This window comes from Triturus cristatus, chromosome 8, assembly GCF_964204655.1.
Source record: "Triturus cristatus chromosome 8, aTriCri1.1, whole genome shotgun sequence".
Lineage (NCBI taxonomy): Eukaryota > Metazoa > Chordata > Amphibia > Caudata > Salamandridae > Triturus > Triturus cristatus.
In genome coordinates, this window is record NC_140591.1 from 13,009,531 (window position 1) to 13,032,523 (window position 22,993).

The following is a 22,993-nucleotide window of genomic DNA, read 5'->3' on the forward strand; positions in this document are numbered from 1 at the left end:
CGCTGGCTAGTGGCCTTTGTGACGACGCACCCTGAAATCCTCTGCGCTGGTTTGGCTCCTCCAGACTGGCTCCCGCTTCTCTGCAAAGAAGAAGCACCCCAGACCTTCCTGGTCTGCACCAGAAGCAAGTCCTCCGTTCTTCGTGGGTTCCGCTTGCCAAGGCTTGGTGAGTCCTAGTCCAGCTTCGCCGCCGCCGACAGCAAGAGCCTTCGTGGGACAGCTCGCCTCCTGGTCCTGGTCGTCCTCGACGCTTCCTGGTCCTCCTGGCTGCAGCGACAAGCTTCACCTTCACCTGCAAATCTTCACGACATCGTCTGGTTCCTTCCTGGTTCCACGTGGTCACTGGCTAGTGACCTTGACTCTGTCCCCTCTGCTTGCAGGTCTCCTCTCTTCTTGATCCCAGCCTTGGGATCCACCGGACACTCTTCACTGCCTGTCCGCATCTTTCTTCAGGCATCCATAGGAGTCGACGACGAAACCCGAGGCAACTTCAACCCTATGCACCCGCAGCCTGTGGGCTAGGTAACTTGGGTACTCCGGTGCTCATCAGGATAGTGACTATCCTAGTGTCTAAGTTTCAAGTCTCAACTTCCTAGCTACTCCGGAAGTGTCCTAAATCTATCTATTTCTAAACTGTACTATTGCTAGTGACTTTTACGCGTGAGTGTTTCCACTCTGCATACGAATCCCGTGGGCCTCCCACTTCCTAACTGTTGCTAGTGTAGGGTAGCCCCAGCGATTCCCTAGGCCTATTCTATTTCCGTGACAGTGGTCCTTATACCACTTACTTAGTATATGGTTTGCGTGGCCCCTAGGGCCTAACTGTATTACTTACCTGTGTGACTTACTGTATGCATTAATAAGACTGTGTTGTACTTACCTCTAATCTCATAAAGAGTGCTGAGGGTTTGCTTAGAATAAATACACTTTATTTTATATATATATCTGTTGTGGTGTCCTTTCATTTGGTATTCAAGGGATTATATATGGTATCACAGCTGGCTTCACATGCCATTCAGAGTTTAGCCTAAGACTGCTCTTGTCCATGCTACCACTAGGATAGCTGGTCTATAAGGTTGACTTTACAACCAATCACCATAAGGGTATTTGGACTGATATAAGGTGTACAATATAACTAGTGACATCATACATCAGGCCAACTTCTCACAGTTGTCTTTAACCAATCACCATAAGGATTGTTTGGACTGATACAAGGTGCCCACTAGAACTAGTGGACAGCTTATATCAGGCCAACTTCTCACAGGCTTCACCCCGAACCTCAATACACAGGGTCGGCAAATACTCTGGATACACTAGCAATTAGATCTTTGTACTCTGCGGTCAGTTTCCGCCCCTGCCAAGAGGTTGTAAATTGACAGAAGCTGTAGGTGGCTTCAAATACCTTGGAATCTATATCACTGAGGATCCTAGGTTGTTTTACGTTCCCAATCTCCTATTGCCGTTACAGCAACTCAAAAACTATGTAGAACACTGGAAGGCTCTCCCATCTGTCTCTGTTAGGAAGAGCTATGGGCTACAACAGAGGGACCCTGAACTTAAGAAATGTGTGTAGAAAGTGTCAGGGAAAATATAATCAAATAACAAGGATTTCCTACACCTATATACTTGAATTTAAGGCCATGAGTCCATATGAATAAAGTAATACCCACAGACTAGGTGTACAAAAATATATGACTAAGTCATTTATTAAATTTTTTTCATTTTTTCAGAAAGACTATTATTTATCCATTTTAAATTAGAAATGAATTACAACATTTAGACAAAATCATTATGTCAACAACAAAACACACCATATCAACAGAAATATAAATGAGAGACAACAATGGAAAACATCAAAACATCATACAAAGCTAACAAGGGTACAAAAAAGATACATATAAGACAATGCAATTTTTTTAAAAAAAAGACAGTTCATCATAAAAAGTGCAACAAACTATGACCGCCAAGACAAGCGCCAACGCGCGTTTCGGAGCTAAACAGTATATAGGCTCCTTCCTCAGGGCGTGTAAGGTAGGTCTTTCAGGCGACAGCACAAACTACGCACATATCCTTGACAAACGTCAAATGGTGTAGAAGTTGACAAAGTTTATAACCATAAGTCTGTGGGCAAAAAACATAAATGGGTAAATGTACTCTTAATTTATAATGGTTAAAGCTGGAAAAATGGAGAACAGGGGTAAAGATCAGAAAAGATAATAGAAGAGCGACCCAGAAACTGCAGGGACTTTCTTTAAAGAGATGTAAGAAGAAAATACACACCAGAAGGGGTCAAGTGGCCCGGTGAGCGAAAAAATATATAGAACCAATGAATGAAAAGATAGGGTGTGTCAAAAAGATACTAATAGTAAAGATACCAATCACCAAATAGTGCGCTTATTAAAATTAGAATCACCTACTTTTGACGTACTGAGTTACTGAGAGAACATCCAGACTAAGATAGCTAGTCTAGTGAGCTATCTGTTGCTACAAAAAAGAGATAAAACATAAATAAGACACACTAATGGTAAATAAAGAGAACCGTGAATCACTATAATAGTCACTAGCTGAACTTAGAGGTGAACAATTAATACCAGTATAAGCACTAAGGAGCAGATGGAAGGAATGACCCTAGTACATACACAGCATAGAAGGATTCCAGATGGACCATACGAGTGTAGGTTTTAGAAGACTATTGGCATGATGTAACAGAATAGCGCCGGCCTACTAATGATCGTTCTCCTAATTTCGATAGAAAACTAATTAATTAGTATGCACAATGGAAAGCTAAGCCTTTTGAAGTAAAGGTTTATATATTAAGGGCAAAGAATGCGTACCGTCCCAGATTCCACGATCTCAGTTCTATATAAAAGACTTACCCCCTTCTACTAGACTAGTATGTGACAAGATGGTTTCTAAAGAAATCTATGGGGAGTACATTTCTATTTCAAAGAATGACACAAAAAAAAAATATCGCTAGCTATACTCCTATTACTCTTAAATTTGCATTTAGGTGGTTCAAAGCGCGAGCTGAAAAAGCTACAATACAATGACTTTAAAGATCTAATAGAGCTGTCTTACTTGAGATTTCGACCGGTTTAAGTTCCACCGTTTAGGGAGCTTCCACTGGTTAGAAGGATCATTATAAGATAGTGTAAAGCTTCTATGGCGAGAAAAAAAACGTGTACAAGAAACAACCTATGCACGAGTCCGTTCCCTAAAGTTAAGGAAAAATATTACAGAATGAGGCTACACGAGTTTACTTACCAATAAAAATGAAAAAGTAGAACCTGAAAACTGTTGTTTGTCCGACCCGTAGAATTATCCCCGTATCATAAGTATCCTGAGTGGATAGATCGGCGAGGTATCTAGAAAGATTAGAATATTAAGCACATACGTGCGCCGGAAAGTTAATAAGAAATGCCCCCAGTATGTCGCTAGAAAGAATAAATCAAACAAAGGTAGGCAGGCTAATAGAAATTTACCTGGATAAGCAGATTATCACGGCTGACGGGTTCGGCAGTGTCCATGCAATTGGTAGAGATCGGAACCGGTCTAAGCGTCTTCCTTAAAAGGAGTGCGGAACGGGGGCTGAGCAAAGGTTTAAGAGAGATAAATGAAGGACTATCGAAGTCCAATCAGAATAGCCGGTCAATGTAGTCAAAGAAAGAGAAAAAGGACAGAAGGTACTACTGTCCCATAGCCCGTATCAGTAACACAAAATAAGGGGCCATATTGTAACTGGAGTAGGATAGATTCCACGTATAGTGTCTTGAGTTATAAATACAACTAAGCTATTACGATAAGCGCAAAACAATGAATAAAATATAACGAAAATAAAAATAAGATATAAATCTACAATAGTTGAAGAAGGACCCATAATGGTCCATAAAGTGTATAGAAATTCACAACTTTATGTAACACATTACTACGAGAATTGTAGTAACGAAGTAAGTATCTAGGAATCAAAGGAGACCCAGACCTATTTCATAAGGGGCAAATGCGCACATGGCAAAGAGTAATGAGAGCCATGAAAAGATGTTACCAACGGAATATGTCAAGAACAGGAGGAACAGTAACCCAACCATATTGGAGGCTTATCGGATTGCATTTTCCCATGGGAGGTGTTCATTAAGACCTTTTTCATAGGTCTTAAGAGTAAACATCCAGAACACCTCTCTTTTTCGTCTAACAGCGTCAATGTTACCGTCCTTGGGAGATCGAATATGTTAAATCATCCAACGGAGATCAGGGACAGTGTGTTTCTTTTCAGTCCAATGTAAGACCAGGGGGGCACCAGGGCGCTGATTAGAAATGGCCGACTTATGTTCACTAAAGCGAACTCGAAATTCCCTACTGGTCTCACCCACGTAGCCAAGGCCGCATGGGCAAAGGATGAGATAGACTACATGTTGGCTACGACAATTAGTCATATCTTTAAAGAAAAAAGTTTTTTTGTCCCACACAAGCTTATCAGTAACCATAGCGAATTGGCATGCATGGCAACAACCACATTTATGTGTGCCCATGGTGGGATTAGTACCTGTAATAGATTTCTGAATGAAGGAGTTATTAACAGTTCCTCTAGATTTAACCAGCGCATTCCTCAGATTTCTATTGCGTCGAAACGCAAAGATTGGCTTAGGGAGAGTCTTTTTGCAGTGATCCGAGTTTAGAATATGCCATTCACTATTGATAATTTGTCTGATCTTATGATTGATGGTTGAGTGAGTGGTCACACACACCAGTTTATCTTCAGTTTTAGACTCTTTGTTTTGGAACAGAACTGTCCTGTCGTAGTATTTGGCTCTTTTGTAAGCATTTTTTATCAGTCTGTGGATATCCTCTATTAGAGAGTTTGTCTTTTAGTTGTTCAGCATGAAAATTATAATTCTGTATGGTCGTACAATTCCTGCGCAAACGCAGGAATTGGCTGAACGGGATATTGTCTTTTTGACTACGAGGATGGTAGCTTGAGTACTGAAGAAGAGTGTTTTTAGTTGTAGGCTTGGTATAGAGACTGACCTCCATCTTTTCATCAATATTTTCGATCCAGATATCAAGGAATTCGATTTTATTTTGACTAATGTTGGGACTAAACTTGAGGTGGGTGTCGCAGAGGTTAACCCATAGGATAAATTCATCTAGCTGTTCTTTAGGGCCTCTCCAGATGAAGAAAATGTCCTCGATCAATCGATGCCACCTTAAGATGTTCTCGCTAAATGGGGCCATCTCATTGAATATAAACCTAGTTTCAAATTGTCCCATATAGATATTAGCTACATTGGGCGCACAGGCTGCGCCCATGCTAACTCCCTGTATTTGTTTGAAAATTTCGCCTTCAAATTCAAAGTAGTTCTCTTTTAAGACGATGGCCAAGCATTCCAATAAAAACAATCGGTCACCTATGAAGTTGTTATCAATAAGAGTATGTTTAACCGCTTCCAGTGCTCCAATTAGTGGAATATTAGTATATAGGGCTTCTATGTCCATGGACACAAGGAAATCCGTGTCAGTATTGAAATGGATGCCCTCAATTTTACTAATTAGATGTCCAGTGTCCTTAATGTGACCCTGTAACTTAGATGCCAGAGGTTGTAAGAAGGTATCTATGTATTTGGATAGCGGTTCCGTCAGTGATCCGATGGTGGATGCAATAGGCCTAAAGGGAGGAAGGGTCAAGTTTTTGTGTATTTTAGGAACTCCGTAGAGAATGGGTATTCGATGGAACTCTGTATTTAGATAGTCACTCTTGTTCACATATAGACCCTCTTTCCAAAGCTTTTTGAGTAATGTTAAGAATCTGGGTTTTAATACTTCGTTCAGGATATGTCCTAAATTTAGTATAGTGTTCAGGGATGTCGAGCATAGCATGAATTTGTTGTTTATACATAGTGCTATCAAGAACTACAATCCCTCCTCCCTTATCCGCCGGTTTTATAGTCAATTCAGAATTTTCTGCCAGAGATTTAAGGGCCTGATACTCCGAGTAGTCTAAGTTGTACTCTGGTTTAGGTACAAAAGTGAGTAGCTTTTGTATTTTTGAACTCACCACTCTTTCAAAGATTTCAATTTCAGTCCCTATCTGGTCTAAAGAAGGGGTAAAGATAGATTTAGGCCGGAACCCAGTGTTCTCTTCAATAAGAGGTGGTCTGTCTTCAAAGAATCTTTTAAGTCTTATCTTGCGAAAGAAAGACTGGATATCAGTGGTAACTTTAAATTTGTCTAAATAGGTGGTAGGGACAAATGAAAGTCCTCGAGATAACAATTTAAGAATGGACGCATCTAATTCGATTTTAGATAAGTTGAAAACAGGGATAGTCAGAGATTGTTTAGCCCATTCAATGTTAGCATGAGTGTCAAGTCCCTTCGGTGTAGGTTCCTTGGAAGTAGAGGGAATAGGGACTAAAGCTAAATTGTTGGAAGTATCCAGAACATAGTTACTTTCATATCTAGGTTCTATTCTCTCCAATATTGATTCCTGCGAGTCTGTAGGAATTGAGGAGGATTCTCTGATTGCTGGTAAAAACCTCTCTCTGGGGTTCTGTATCGTCCTCTGGTGTGGCCTTGTCTGTTGCCTAAAAAATGAGCATTGCGTCTAGGGCCTTGATAATTAGTTCTTCTTTGTCCATAGTTTCCAGAGGAACCAGGACTACTATCAGTGTCAGATCCCGTAGTGTCTGAAAAAGTAACCACTCGCTTATTAGACCAATATTGTCGCTCATATTGATGGGGGTGGTCTTGTTCATTTCTATAATAGTTTGAGGCCAGATACGGATACACTTTTTCCTCATTGAAGTATCTGATATCCTTCCTTAGTTTTTCTGTTTTTTTCTTTATTAAATAGTCACAGAATGAACTCATCTCACCATTAATTTCCTCAAGCTTCTTTTTAGCTTCTTCTAGGGGGTTGTTCTTCTTTAAAGCTTCCTCCAATTCCGCAATTTCCTTAAGTAAGGTTTCCACCACCTCTCTAGCTGTTTCGATAATAAGGATCATTAGGTCTCGGGAACATCTATTGGCTATAAGAGACCATTTTTCTAAAAATTTCCTAACCTCAACAAATAGCCCTGGTATGTTTCTTATTCGGAGTCCATTGGGGATAACTCCCGCTCTTAGGTACTCCAACATGAATTCCGCATGGGACTCAGTTCTCCTAGTCTTTTTCTTGAGGTTAAGCAATTTAAACCAATCATCGTTGACATATTCCGTTGGTAACATCTTTTCATGGCTCTCATTACTCTTTGCCATGTGCGTATTTGCCCCTTATGAAATAGGTCTGGGTCTCCTTTGATTCCTAGATACTTACTTCGTTACTACAATTCTCGTAGTAATGTGTTACATAAAGTTGTGAATTTCTATACACTTTATGGACCATTATGGGTCCTTCTTCAACTATTGTAGATTTATATCTTATTTTTATTTTCGTTATATTTTATTCATTGTTTTGCGCTTATCGTAATAGCTTAGTTGTATTTATAACTCAAGACGCTATACGTGGAATCTATCCTACTCCAGTTACAATATGGCCCCTTATTTTGTGTTACTGATACGGGCTATGGGACAGTAGTACCTTCTGTCCTTTTTCTCTTTCTTTGACTACATCGACCGGCTATTCTGATTGGACTTCGATAGTCCTTCATTTATCTCTCTTAAACCTTTGCTCAGCCCCTGTTCCGCACTCCTTTTAAGGAAGACGCTTAGACCGGTTCCGATCTCTACCAATTGCATGGACACTGCCGAACCCGTCAGCCGTGATAATCTGCTTATCCAGGTAAATTTCTATTAGCCTGCCTACCTTTGTTTGATTTATTCTTTCTAGCGACATACTGGGGTCATTTCTTATTAACTTTCCGGCGCACGTATGTGCTTAATATTCTAATCTTTCTAGATACCTCGCCGATCTATCCACTCAGGATACTTATGATGCGGGGATAATTCTACGGGTCGGACAAACAACAGAGTTTTCAGGTTCTACTTTTTCATTTTTATTGGTAAGTAAACTCGTGTAGCCTCATTCTGTAATATTTTTCCTTAACTTTAGGGAACGGACTCGTGCATAGGTTTTTTTCTTGTACACGTTTTTTTTCTCGCCATAGAAGCTTTACACTATCTTATAATGATCCTTCTAACCAGTGGAAGCTCCCTAAACGGTGGAACTTAAACCGGTCGAAATCTCAAGTAAGACAGCTCTATTAGATCTTTAAAGTCATTGTATTGTAGCTTTTTCAGCTCGCGCTTTGAACCACCTAAATGCAAATTTAAGAGTAATAGGAGTATAGCTAGCGATATTTTTTTTTTTTGTGTCATTCTTTGAAATAGAAATGTACTCCCCATAGATTTCTTTAGAAACCATCTTGTCACATACTAGTCTAGTAGAAGGGGGTAAGTCTTTTATATAGAACTGAGATCGTGGAATCTGGGACGGTACGCATTCTTTGCCCTTAATATATAAACCTTTCCTTCAAAAGGCTTAGCTTTCCATTGTGCATACTAATTAAATAGTTTTCTATCGCAATTAGGAGAACGATCATTAGTAGGCCGGCGCTATTCTGTTACATCATGCCAATAGTCTCCTAAAACCTACACTCGTATGGTCCATCTGGAATCCTTCTATGCTGTGTATGTACTAGGGTCATTCCTTCCATCTGCTCCTTAGTGCTTATACTGGTATTAATTGTTCACCTCTAAGTTCAGCTAGTGACTATTATAGTGATTCACGGTTCTCTTTATTTACCATTAGTGTGTCTTATTTATGTTTTATCTCTTTTTTGTAGCAACAGATAGCTCACTAGACTAGCTATCTTAGTCTGGATGTTTTCTCAGTAACTCAGTACGTCAAAAGTAGGTGATTCTAATTTTAATAAGCGCACTATTTGGTGATTGGTATCTTTACTATTAGTATCTTTTTGACACACCCTATCTTTTCATTCATTGGTTCTATATATTTTTTCGCTCACCGGGCCACTTGACCCCTTCTGGTGTGTATTTTCTTCTTACATCTCTTTAAAGAAAGTCCCTGCAGTTTCTGGGTCGCTCTTCTATTATCTTTTCTGATCTTTACCCCTGTTCTCCATTTTTCCAGCTTTAACCATTATAAATTAAGAGTACATTTACCCATTTATGTTTTTTGCCCACAGACTTATGGTTATAAACTTTGTCAACTTCTACACCATTTGACGTTTGTCAAGGATATGTGCGTAGTTTGTGCTGTCGCCTGAAAGACCTACCTTACACGCCCTGAGGAAGGAGCCTATATACTGTTTAGCTCAAACGCGCGTTGGCGCTTGTCTTGGCGGTCATAGTTTGTTGCACTTTTTATGATGAACTGTCTTTTTTAAAAAAAATTGCATTGTCTTATATGTATCTTTTTTGTACCCTTGTTAGCTTTGTATGATGTTTTGATGTTTTCCATTGTTGTCTCTCATTTATATTTCTGTTGATATGGTGTGTTTTGTTGTTGACATAATGATTTTGTCTAAATGTTGTAATTCATTTCTAATTTAAAATGGATAAATAATAGTCTTTCTGAAAAAAATTTAATAAATGACTTAGTCATATATTTTTGTACACCTAGTCTGTGGGTATTACTTTATTCATATGGACTCGTGGCCTTAAATTCAAGTATATAGGTGTAGGAAATCCTTGTTGTTATTTGATTCTGTTAGGAAGAGCAGCACTATTTAAAATGATGTCCTTGCCCTGCTTTCTGTACGTCTTACATAATTCACCCAAACCTATTCCTGGAAACTATTTTATGGCCATAGAGACTGGGCAGAGGGTGCTGTTATGGGTGACGAGGTCGTCCCGAATATCACTTGCAAAATTGGTAAGGGGATGGTACGATGGAGAAAGAGGACTCCCAGATATCAAGAAATATTACTGTGGCTGTCAATTAGCAGCTAATAACCAATGTACATTCCGTCCCCAGGACGACCCCGGATATTGAATGGACAGGAGGCAGCTACTGGCTGGATCATATGTCTGGGCACTTTATTCCAAACCCGCGAAAATGTTATTGACGGGACCCACAGATTACTCTGTCAAACTATGGCACACTGCACACAGGAGTCTAGGTGGGGCCCAAAAACTTACACAGGTCACCCCTCTGTGGGACTCAAAGACCAAAGGATTCGCCAAATGGGATATTATTGGGCTGTTTCGGGTGGGGGACCTGTGGAGGGTGGGGGGGAGAGTGATGGCTTTCTCGCTCCTACAACAGGAGTACAAACTGGTAAACTCTGAAAGATTTAGATACCTGCAGGCGCGACACGCCTTACAAGCGAATGTCCCATCAGGAGGAACACTCTCAGAGGCATCGCCATTGGAGGATAGACTCCTTGACGAATACATGCCTAAAAAAGCTATATCACTGACCTACAAGAAGCTGATCAATCATGGCCCTGACTCTCGCACACACCTCCGTAGAAAATGGGAAACTGAACTGACAGACTTAGACGATGAGTAATTGTTGGAGGCATTGGCTTTGCCCAAAGAAGTTGCAATCTCATCAAGGCTCAAATTGTTACAGCTAAAAATACTACATAGTGTACTTTTCGGGGCCTGCACTAGTTAGGATGGGCTAGGGGGAAGATTCTCGATGTAGGCGACAGTGTGGCAGAGAAGGCACATTCTTACATATACTCTGGGAGTGCACCCACATTTTCTAATATTGGAAAGCAATACTCCACTGTATGGAAGAGACCTTGAGACTAGCCCTGGAGGCTAAAAGATGTTTGTTAAATATTTGGGAGCCATCGGACCTGAAAAGTAAGGAGAAAATATGAGCAACGGTGGGCCAGGTGGCTGCCAAACGAAACATAGCTAGAATGTGGGGGCACAGGAGGTTCCAACTATAAATGCCTGGAAGAAGGATATCGACTGGTGTATGTTTAGGGAAAAAACGGTATGTCTCCAGGGGATGCCCCAACAAATGGGCACAAATATAGGGTAAATGGAATGCATACAGAGGGGATATCTGTACTCCCCCCCCACTTCTTCCTCTCCCCCCCCCCCCACTTCTTCCTTCCCCCCCCCCCTTCTCTGGATGTACCCGATATTACCAGTAGTAATGTATAAAATGCTTGCCTCATGTATTAATGGTAGAAACCCAAACATTCAAAAATGGTGTCATCATGTGCTCCTTGTTTAACAAAGCTGAAAAGTGTAATGTTGATAGATGTCATCAATAAGAAAAGTTATTAATAAACGTGATAATCCATTTTGCGCATGCAGCAGCTACATGTTTAAATTAAAGCAGAGCTGACTGTAACTTCCATGCTTCATACACAAGTGAAAGCATTATTGTAATGCTCTTGCGTTACATTATAAAGACACAACATAATGTTTTAGTAGCCAAAAACAAAACCTTTTAAGAAGCGCTATATAAAAAACAGATTTTATTAGCAAGTTTTTAGACGGCGGCTTAAAACACAAGAACACATTCCCTTTTGGAAGGCACGGGGAGATTAACTGATTTGCCCAGAATCACAGGATGGGGAGCCAACGCCGTGACTCAAACATGGTTCCTCAGCTTCCCACTCAGCAGCTCTTGTCATTACCCACATCTTTGTGCTTTAGGGAGATTGCCTACCGTCGTGTGCCTATGCTCTGTTTGTACGGTTCTATTGCAGAGAGGGCTTCTGTGCCTCTAATGTAATGTGCAGTGTGCCACAGTGATGCAGTGCATCAGGGGTTGGTGTGGAAGGAGGGGGTCTGGGGACACAGTGAGGAGCAGTGGGTTACACAGTTTACAGAAGTGTGCGGCAGACTGAACACACTACGCAGGGTACTGCCTATAAATAATAAGGGGTAGGCACCCCATAGTGGCAGAACTGTTCCGATTTAAACTCTCAAAATAAAACTCAGAAAAAGTAGCGTTTCAATCTGTAAAAGTAAGATTTGCATAGTTTTACCACAGCACAAGTCAAACTTTAAGAAACGTGAGGAGCCAAAGAGTCACGTGTTACAAAAAAAGGTAAAGTACGCACCGTGATATCTTGAACACAAAGTGCGATACACAATTGTCAACAACATAACAAACCGTGTCATCCCATTTCTCAGGCTGCTGTAGTGCATGAATCCTCTCTAACCGCAAGCGGCTAATTTGACAGAAGTGTCTGCCTTGAAGAGCAATAGTTAGTAACAACCCTGGGTTTCCGGTAACATGCCCCCCTAAAATAACTAACTTCACAAGTGAGGTGCCCTGCGTGTGTCACGGGACTCAGCGCTAGAATCTGTGCCCCGTTCAGCGAGGTCAGCCGTGAAGAGATGAGGCCTAGTGTTTTTAGAAGCGGTTCGCATTTCTATTCAGTCTGCCCTAGTGAGGGATTTTATTTTATTTCTTTCATGGATCTTAAACTACGCTCTAGTCATTTTCTTTTGCCGCTCCTTTCAAGTTAATGGTAGCTTTCAACATGGAATAACACAAGTAAGAAAAACAAGCGCACACACGCCTTGAGCGGCAGCAGGGGGAGGGGAGAGAGGGGGCCTGCGCTGGATTCCCTTGCGGGAGCGAGCAGCAAGGCGCGATACTTGCTAACATATGGCGCCGGTGCTCTCTCCCGCAAGGTAACCGCCAAATGTGCACGCTTTGCCATTCAAAGCAATGCAATGCGTGCATGTTTTTGGCCTCAAAACCGACTTGATTGCTAAAGGTCTTTTTCCTACGCAGCACATGCACGCTGCGTAGGCGTGACCTAAAAAGTCTCTGCAGGCGTAACATTACTATTGGTAGACTTAAACTTGTTGTTCGCGAATATCGAAAAATAGATAACCTACATTAAAGTGTGATTTTACCTTTGGGCTTCACGTCTGAATATATTTCTAATAGGACTTTTGGTGATATCTGATTCAATTAGGATCTAGTTGGCACACACCATATGTTCCCGGCGAAGCAGTAAAACACATTGTTGCTTGTTGTTTTTAGGTGTACAGAGTAATCCGGATGGAAGCCAGGAGGGGGAAGCCAAAGAGGGAGCCAATGGGGCAGTCCGGATAGACGGGACAAAACGGATGCTGCAGGAGAGAAATTTATACAAAGGTTTAAGACCAAAGTTTCAAATCCAGCTTGAACATTTGAAACAGAAGGCGATCGCTGCAATGAATAAGACACACAAATACAATGTATTCTGTAACAACTGCATTCACTTCGTGCTTGACCTCCTGAACTTGAGCGGGAAGTACAATGAAGTGGTGAGTACTACCTGCTTACGAAGTAAAATGTCTTTGCAAAGGATAAAAATGCAGTTATGAAGCAGCGTGTAATACAGTGTTGTGGGTAAGATTGGCATCATGCAGTGCTGCTCCAGGGTGTATGCCAGGCCCAGACTGGCAGTGCCCCTGCTCCTTATGCGGCTTATTTACAAGCCCCTTGTGCCGGCGGTGCGTCACTTTTAACATGTCTGTATGTCAACCAATAAAAAGACCTCTTGGTGATGGTTTTTATCTCTGTTTCTATATATCAGAATATCAGACTTTACACTTGTGTGAGGCAAGATGCATAGCGCTTGGAAGACTACATTATTCAAGTGCTTTAGGGCGCCCGATAGTGGTGGTCTTGCTTTACGGGCATGTGTTCACACATCCTGTTATATTTCTGTATGCAATATTAGTTCCAATGGTCTTTCTGGGTGCACTTGATATTTTTTCCTAAATGAATGAACTAATTATAACTTGTATTGCACATACATGCCAGAGTGTTCCCTTGCCATGGGCAATGGTGGTCACCTACAATGGGGCACTCCCACTTCACATTGCGGCCCAGATTTACCTGTCGCACAGCGCAGCAGCATGTTTCTGCATTGCATGACAGCGAGAAAGCAGGAGAGCACCATATTTACAGAGACATGGCACTCTCCTCTCCTCCCCTCTCCCTAGTGCCTGCTGAGAATCAGGCAGCCGTGTGCCAAGCACACACCTTTGCACCACAGTGCAAAGGTGTCTGCATGAGTCTGTATGAGTCTAGCATAGGATTTGCAGTGGAAGGGTGACCTTCCAGTACGAAATACCATCCTGAGACCAAGTTTAAAACTTTTTTTACTTCAGAAGTGTTCTGTACAGTGCAGCACACATGCAAAGTGCAAAAAGCTGAGAGAAATGAAAGCATTTCTCCATTTAACACCCGTTTCGAAGTGGGGTTATTTTTTGGCGCAAAATTGTTTCTACTATTGTAAATAGATAGGGTTCTCCAGTATTGGGGTGTCTTTCATAGATTCACATGCTTGAATATTCCCCGTCGTCGGAGTGGGAGTCCCACGGTAAATAATATAGCAATATATACAGCCATTTATATATATATATATATATATATATATATATATATATATATATATATATATATATATATATATATATATACATAAGTAATCATATAAAAACAGAGATATAAGTAAGTAATAACATCAAAAATGTCCCTATATGAAATTTCCATAGAGATACATGGAAAGAGAAAAAATACATTCGTAGTCTATCTCTGTCATTATGTTAGTCCAAACTACGGCCAATCAGGCGCCAGCTCCTCTCTAGAACCTTCTCCTCAGAGCTTCTCACCTCAGATTTTCTACCGCACGTCGTGTGACAGGGAGTCTCCCTGAGCTCTGCTCAGTTTTTGTCAGTCAGAATGTCTTCAAGTAAGAAATCTTTGTTTAGACCATGTTCTTCGTGTGGAAAGCTGCGTTTATTTTCTGAGGACCCACACAGTAAGTGTATTTACTGTTTGTACCCAGATCATGAAGTGGCAAAATGTAAAATTTGTAGAACTTTTTCTACAAAGACTTTAAAGGACAGAGAAGGCCGTCTCTTAATATGGCTTCAGAGACTGAAGGATAAAGATGACCCAGTGTCTGACATGGAAAGTCTTCTTTCTGGCCGTTCTCAGACAGCCTCTAAGCGCAGTAGTGTGCAGGAGTTACCATCTCCTTTCCTCAAGAAAAAGAAACTGTCAGCTGCCACTTCTGCAGTCTCACCTACTGTTTTGTCGCCTTCGGGACATAGTTCTCAGGCTGTAGAGGCGTCTATTTCCCAGTCCTCAGGAAAAAGACTGTCCGCCTCGTCGACGATGCTGCCGACGACGAGATCTGCTGTATCTGGCTCGTCGACGGTGACTCTGACGACGACATCGGCTGCTTCGTCGTCGACGAGTGTTCTGTCGACGTTATCCTTGTCGACGGTGACCATCAGTACTTCAAGGGCGGTGACTTCTATTTTGCCCATTACATCGTCGTCGACGAAGGTAAAGGTACCGTTGACGCAACCAGTGTCGTCGACTAAGGCGTCCTCTATCTCGTCGGCGTCCACTTCGTCGAAGAAGATCCCGTCGACGGTGGCTTCGTCGACGGTGGCTTCGTCGACTAAAGCCTCGTCGACGGCGGCTCAGTCGACGGCGGCTCAGTCGATGGCGGCTCAGTCGACGTCGACTAAAGCCTCGTCGACGGCGGCTCAGTCGACGGCGGCTCAGTCGACGTCGACTAAAGCCTACGTCGACGGCGGCTCAGTCGACGTCGACTAAAGCCTACGTCGACGGCGGCTCAGTCGACGGCGGCTCAGTCGACGGCGATTTCGTTGGCACAGATTCCGCCGACGTTTATTCCGTCGACCAGCGTTCCATTATCAACAGCTCCGTCGACGAGGCCTTCGCTGAAGACGTCCACAGTGCATACCATGCAGCACTCGACGGCAGGTTCTTTCATTAGGATAAAGGTGAACAAGATATCTTCTGCCCAAAGGTCAAGGAGGGAACAGCTACCTCATGCAACTTCAGCCTCGCTTTCATCATTCACTGAGGTTCCTTTGACACCATTACCAACTGGTTCTAGCCTCGATAGGCAGGAAGAGATTATTCCTGTAGGGGATGCGCAGCCTCCCTCCCCTTTATTTGCTACGGATTCTGATCAGGAGTCCGAGGGTTTACCGGAGTCCTTTGGAACGGCGCAAAGCCCATCCGACTTGATAATTAAATGCCAGGATGACAGCAGTGAGGGTGAAGACCCAGTTTACATACAGCAAGTGCCTGTGAAACATGCAACGGCGACTCTTCCATTGTCGCTCATAACTAATCTCCAACGCATGTTGGACGACTACAATCAACGCTTTCCTCTATCTCCACAGCGTTCTGAGGTCCCGTTAACTCCTGTGGTTCCAACAACTATACCACCGATACCAAATGTAAATCCCTTACCTCTGCTACCGTCTGCACCACCAAGGCAGGTCCCAGAGAGATTGTTGCCTCACTATGAGCCTCCGCAGGAAGTCCCTCAAGAAACAGAAGAGGGTGAAATCCCAGATGATAGTGGGGATGTGGATAACGATGACTATGATATGGCGGAGTGGGACAATTACCAAGCACAAACTCCATCCCCCTCTCAGATAGTAACAGGGGATTCACCTCCAGTGGACATAGCGAATTTTCACCAACTAATGGAGAGGGCGGCGCAACGTTTTAAACTGACAACGGAGCGCAGAGAGGAAGATTGTTTCCTGTATGATTTTAAGAGTCAACCTTTTAAACAGACTCATGCTATTCCTATTGTGGAATTTATTTGGGAAGAAGGCAAGAAGTTGATGCAAACACCGAATACCTTGCCGGCACAGGTGCCTAGATTAGAGAAGAAATATAAGGCACCAATAGGAACCCCAGCATGCCTCACGGGACAGGCTAAACCTGAGTCAGTCGTTACGCAGGCAGCGCAACGTAAGGCAAAAAATCCGGCGTCGACTGTCACCGCACCACCGAATCGTGACGGACGTCGAATGGATGCCATAGGGCGTAAGGTCTCTTCAATGGCCTCTACTGTGGTTAGAGCAGCTAATGCCTTTGCCATTTTGGGTCGCTATGACCGACAAGTGTGGGCTGATATTTCAGATGTGCTACAAGAGTTGCCGGAGCCATCTAAGGCAGAAGCTGTAGTTGCTTCAAGAGGGAGAAGCAGCATCGGCGGAGATAATTGATTGTGCAGTAGACATCGCCTGCACGGGGTTCCGTCAGCTTGCCGGAGCGGCTGTTCTACGCAGGCAAGGATGGTTAAGATCAACATCCTTTCGACAGGAGGTACAGTCCATGATCCTTAACATGGCTTACGACGGCGAGGCGTTATTTGGAAGTCACGTTGATGAGGCACTCCAGTCCATAAAGAAGGATACTGAAACAGCTAGATCCTTAGGAAACCTACAATTTCAAAGGCAAAATTTTCGTGGTGCACGCGGACGCGGCACCTCCTCCAATTTTCGAAGGGGTAGTAATCAATACAGACCCTATAATCAAGGATCCAACCGATATTCGAATGGCCAGCAACAGCAGTCTTCACGACAGCAGGCCTCCAAGTCGTATAGAGGGAAATCCTCATACAGAGGAAACGCATCTAAAAGACAGTGACTCTTTCCGGACATGCAGGGTTGGAGGTCGAATCTCTCTGTTCTTTTCTCAATGGTCCTCCATCACAAGGGACCGTTGGGTTTTGGACATTGTAAAAAAAGGACACGCCTTAGAGTTCACCAAATTCCCTCCTCCCACACCACCCTCCGGACCACCACCTGCTCACATGAAAGAACTTTTGCATCAAGTTCGACTTCTAAAGCAGAAGGGAGCTGTAGAATTGGTGCCAGTATCTCAAAGGGGAAAGGGTTTTTATTCCCGATTCTGTCTGATCACGAAGAAGAACGGAGAGTGGAGGCCCATCCTCGATCTAAGGGCACTAAACAAATACCTAAAGAGCCAATCCTTTCGTATGATGACGCTAGTAGACATCTTGCGTCTACTCTCGCAGGAAGATTTCATGGCAACTATAGATCTCCAGGATGCCTATTTTCATATTCCTATATTACAAAGGCATCGCAAGTTCCTGCGCTTTCGAGTGGGTCAACACGATTACCAATTCAAAGTGTTACCGTTTGGTCTGCGCTCGGCCCCTCGTGTGTTCACGAAGGTACTAGCTCCAGTAATAGCGTTTCTGCGAATTCAGGGAGTGCAAATTTTTCCATATCTGGACGACTTTCTCCTGAAATCTCAGTCAAGCATTCACTTAAGACAGCACATACTTCTATGCCAGAACGTGTTTCGCTCATTAGGTCTGTCCATCAATGCAGCGAAATCCCAACCTCATCCTGCTCAGCAAAGGGATTTTCTGGGAGCAACTCTGGAAACGGTATCAGCAAGAGCGTTTCTTTCCCAAGAGCGTCTGCAAAAGATTCTACGGTTGGTCGCTTTGATCAAGTCAAAAGAGTCAGTTCCTGTGAGGTTGTTAAAATCGTTTCTGGGGATGGCATCATCCTCCATTGCCTTAGTTCCCCATTGCAGGCTGAGAACACGTCCTATTCAGGAAGCACTGGATGTTCAGTGGCGTCAAGTAACGGGCTCTTTCCACGACATGGTACGTGTCACAGATCAAATGAGGTCAGCACTCGCATGGTGGGCAAATCCAGCCAACTTGACAGAAGGCACGTTGCGAGAAGTTGGCCTGATGTATGATGTCACTAGTTATAGTGTACACCTTATATCAGTCCAAATACCCTTATGGTGATTGGTTGTAAAGTCAACCTTATAGACCAGCTATCCTAGTGGTAGCATGGACAAGAGCAGTCTTAGGCTAAACTCTGAATGGCATGTGAAGCCAGCTGTGATACCATATATAATCCCCTGAATACCAAATGAAAGGACACCACAACAGATATATATATAAAATAAAGTGTATTTATTCTAAGCAAACCCTCAGCACTCTTTATGAGATTAGAGGTAAGTACAACACAGTCTTATTTATGCATACAGTAAGTCACACAGGTAAGTAATACAGTTAGGCCCTAGGGGCCACGCAAACCATATACTAAGTAAGTGGTATAAGGACCACTGTCACGGAAATGGAGTAGGCCTAGGCCTAGGGAATCGCTGGGGCTACACTGTACTAGCAACAGTTAGGAAGTGGGAGGCCCACGGGATTCGTATGCAGAGTGGAAACACTCACGCGTAATGCGTAAAAGTCACTAGCAATAGTACAGTTTGGAAATAGATAGATTTAGGACACTTCCGGAGTAGCTAGGAAGTCGACACTTGAAACTTAGACACTAGGATAGTCACTACCCTGATGAGCACCGGAGTACCCAAGTTACCTAGCCCACAGGCTGCGGGTGCATAGGGTTGAAGTTGCGTCGGGTTTCGTCGTCGACTCCTATGGATGCCTGAAGGAAAGATGCTGACAGGCAGTCAGTGAAGAGTGTCCGGTGGATCCCAAGGCTGGGATCAAGAAGAGAAGAGACCTGCAAGCAGAGGGGACAGAGTCAAGATCACTAGCCAGTGATCACGTGGAACCAGGAAGGAACCAGACGATGTCGTGAAGAGTTGCAGGTGAAGCTTGTCGCTGCAGCCAGGAGGACCAGGAAGCGTCGAGGACGACCAGGACCAGGAGGCGAGCTGTCCCACGAAGGCTCTTGCTGTTGGCGGCGTCGAAGCTGGTCTAGGACTCACCAGGCCTTGGCAAGCGGAACCCACGAAGAACGGAGGACTTGCTTCAGGATCAGACCAGGAAGGTCTGGGGTGCTTCTTCTTTGCAGGGAAGCAGGAGCCAGTCTGGAGGAGCCAAACCAGCGCAGAAGATTTCGGGATGCGTCGTCACAAAGGCCACTAGCCAGCGGGCAAGCAACCGGACAGACGCGGCAAGCAGGAAAATGCTGAAGGGCCCCACGCAGGACTCGTTGAGTGTGGGGGGCTGGTCTTCGGTGCAGATGGTGCTTGGGGGTGGGGCTTCTCAATCCCCGGTGCACAACTTCGAGGGTGCCTCAGAAGCTGCGCTTGAAGATACTAGCCACTTTTCCCAGGTAGCCGGTCGCTCGTCGCCTCCACGGATCTCAGCTCTGCTGCAGATGTGGATCAGGGTCGGAGAAGTCTGGAAGTCAAGGCTCTGGTCGGGCTCTGCAGTCGGTTCCTCGTAGAACGTTCACAAAGCAAAGGGTAGTCTCTTGATGGTGCCTGTTTGCACAGGGTAGCCACTCCTTGGCCACAAGGGAGATTCTTCAGTCTTCTTCTTTCGTCGAATGTCGAAGGTCCAGAGTTTCTGTTCAGTTTTGCAGGTTCAGGATAATCTAAAGTCTTGAGGCCCAACTCCCACTCTTATACTAATCTGGGGGGCTGGGATACCTGCTAGGTCACGCCTTATGGGTGGGACCTGGGAGGGGGTGGTTACACCCACTTCCCTTTGTCCAGTTTCGCGCCAGAGCTGGGGCTGGAGTGCCCCAGCGCCGGTTTGAACTGGACTATGCAAGGAACACCTTGTGTGCCCCAGGCATGTCTCATTCCTTTCAGCCCACCCTGCCCCAATACACTAAAGGCTGTCTGGGGAGGTGCTAGCACCTCCCCAAGCAGGAAACCTATTGTCCAGGCCTCCCTGGCTGGGATCACTCCCAGCTGCAGGAGGTCAGACTTGTGTCGTGGCAGCAGCATCCATTTTGTGATGCTGAGGCTTTGGTCAGAGGCTAACGGTGAAGTATGATTTTAACATGTCTCTCCCTCTAGAAGGGGGGAATAATATCCTCATGTCCAGAAATGGTATGGGGGTATTATTCCAAAGTGTTAGACACCTTACACGACATGTTTTGATACAGCCAAACCATAGTTACCATAACCGTTTAAGATTATAAGGCACTTTAAGAGTATATGGTAGGCTATATCATAGAAAAGCTATAAGGACATGGTTCCGAAAGCTGCAGACAGGCTCAGCTCATGCTAGAGCCCCATCTCACATGTTACCAAGCACTCTGCCTCCAGGATTGTTAAGGCCTGCCATAGGAGTGACTGATAGGTACACATGTGTCTATTTATAGGGTAGGTATAGGAATACTACACCTAAGCAAGGGGTGATTACACGACCTCGCCCCAGCTGAGTGATCAGCCAGTTGTGTCAAAATGGAAGGCCAGGCCAGGGGTGGCATAATACATGCTGCAGCCCCTGGTAGGCCTAGGGTACACCTATGCCCTGGGTACCTAGGGTACACTGTACAGGGGCCAATAAGGTGATCCTATCCAAATGGGTTATGCACCTAAAGTATATAGTATTAATTTAGAGAGAGAACAGCAGGGCTGTGGGTCTGATCAGCAGGCCCACAGCCACATCTAAGTCGAAAACCAGTAAAGCAAAAGCAAAAAGTGGGGGTGAACATAGAAAGCAGACCCTACTCTCCTACACACGTCTTTTCTGTTGGTGCCGCCGGACTGGACAATCATGACAGACGCTTCATTAGAGGGATGGGGCGCACATTTGGAGGATCTCTCGGTAAAAGGGAGATGGTCAACACACCAAAGAACTTGGCACATCAACAGGTTGGAGTTGATGGCGATTTATCTCGCTTTAAAGTCCTTTCTGCCCTTGATCCAAGGAGAATCAGTGCTAATACAGACAGACAACACAACCTGTATGCACTATGTGAACAAACGGGGCGGAACAAAATCCCCAAGTCTGTCCAGGTTAGCTCAAAGAATTTGGGACTGGTCTCTCAGTCATCAAATCATGATTACAGCAGTACACCTGCCAGGAGTATCCAATGTCCTAGCGGATTCCCTGAGCAGGTCCTCTTCGTCGACCCACGAGTGGGAATTACACCAACCCACTCTAGAGAGGATATTCCAACTATGGGGTCGTCCGCAACTGGATCTTTTTGCTACGCCGCAGAACCGGAAATGCCGGAATTATGCAAGCTGGCATCCCCACAAGGAGTCGCTGGGCAATGCCCTTTTGATACACTGGTGCAATCTATTTGCGTACGCCTTTCCTCCAATTCCCCTCATACCTCGGGTGCTTTGGAAGATGAAGAGACAACCTTGCCACCTGATTCTAATAGCCCCACGCTGGCCCCGACAAGTGTGGTTCTCAGAACTTCTCCTGATGTCCCAATGTCAACCAATCCTCCTGCAACATCGGACAGATCTGCTCACAATGAGCGAAGGGAGAATTTGCCATCCGAATCCCTCCTCACTGAGCTTATCGGCCTGGAACCTGAACACCATGAGTTCGCCCATCTAGACATCCCGCAGGATTGTAGGGATATTTTGGCCCAAGCAAGAGCACCCTCTACAATCAGGACGTACAAGTTCAAATGGAAAAGATTCTGCCACTGGTGTGCTTCTAACGGAGTCCACCCGATACACTCCACGGCGCACCAATTACTGCCTTTCTTCTTGCACCTAGCTAATTCTGGACTGTCTCATGCAACCCTACGGGTTTTCCTAGCAGCAATTTCCCGTTTCCGGCAGGATGGATCAAATTCCCTTTGTTCCTCAAGAATAATCCGTCAATTTTTTAAAGGTTTGTTTCGGAAATTCCCGCCAATTCGACGCCCTCCTCCGTTGTGGCATCTTAACGTTGTGTTGGCGCAATTGATGAGACCTCCGTTCGAGCCCATTCACAAGGCCGACTTAAAATATCTAACTTGGAAGGTCGCACTACTTCTGGCATTAACATCTTCACGTCGTGTCAGTGACATTCATGCTTTTACCGTCAAACCTCCGTTCCTGCAGTTCAAACCGGATGCTGTAGTGTTACGCACCAATCCATCATTCCTACCCAAGGTGCCTACTGATTTTCATATTAATGAACCAGTAATATTAAAGACCTTCTTTGCCAATCCTCAGACACCTGCAGAGCAAAGATTGCACTCTTTGGACGTGAAGCGATGCCTAAAATTCTACATCAGTAGGACAAGTTCGTTTCGAAAATCCGATCAACTTTTTATAGCATATGGACGTTGTCATAAAGGACGTCCGGTTACTAAGCCGACAATTGCACGATGGATTTCGGCAGCTATTGTTTTCTGCCACCAAAAGGCAAACAAACCCCTACAGTCTTCAGTGAGAGCGCACTCCACTAGGGCAGTATCATCATCTACTGCCTTATTTGCTGGAGTATCTTTGCAACACATCTGCAGAGCAGCTACGTGGTCGACCAGACACACGTTTACTAAGCACTACTGCTTGGCAACTTTAAGCGAAGAGGACGCTGCAGTAGGACAGGCAGTGCTA

General features: G+C 44.2%; 1 protein-coding gene across 2 annotated transcripts in view; it reads left to right on the plus strand.

Moving 5' to 3' along the window:
• LOC146799835 (uncharacterized) overlaps positions 1-22,993 on the plus strand; it is a 400,555-nt gene that overhangs the window by 343,794 nt on the left and 33,768 nt on the right. For both annotated transcript variants that reach the window (XM_085624020.1, XM_085624019.1), the window contains one exon: positions 12,926-13,191. In XM_085624020.1, coding sequence (XP_085480146.1) covers positions 12,926-13,191 — 266 coding nt within the window. The remainder of the gene's footprint in view (positions 1-12,925; positions 13,192-22,993) is intronic.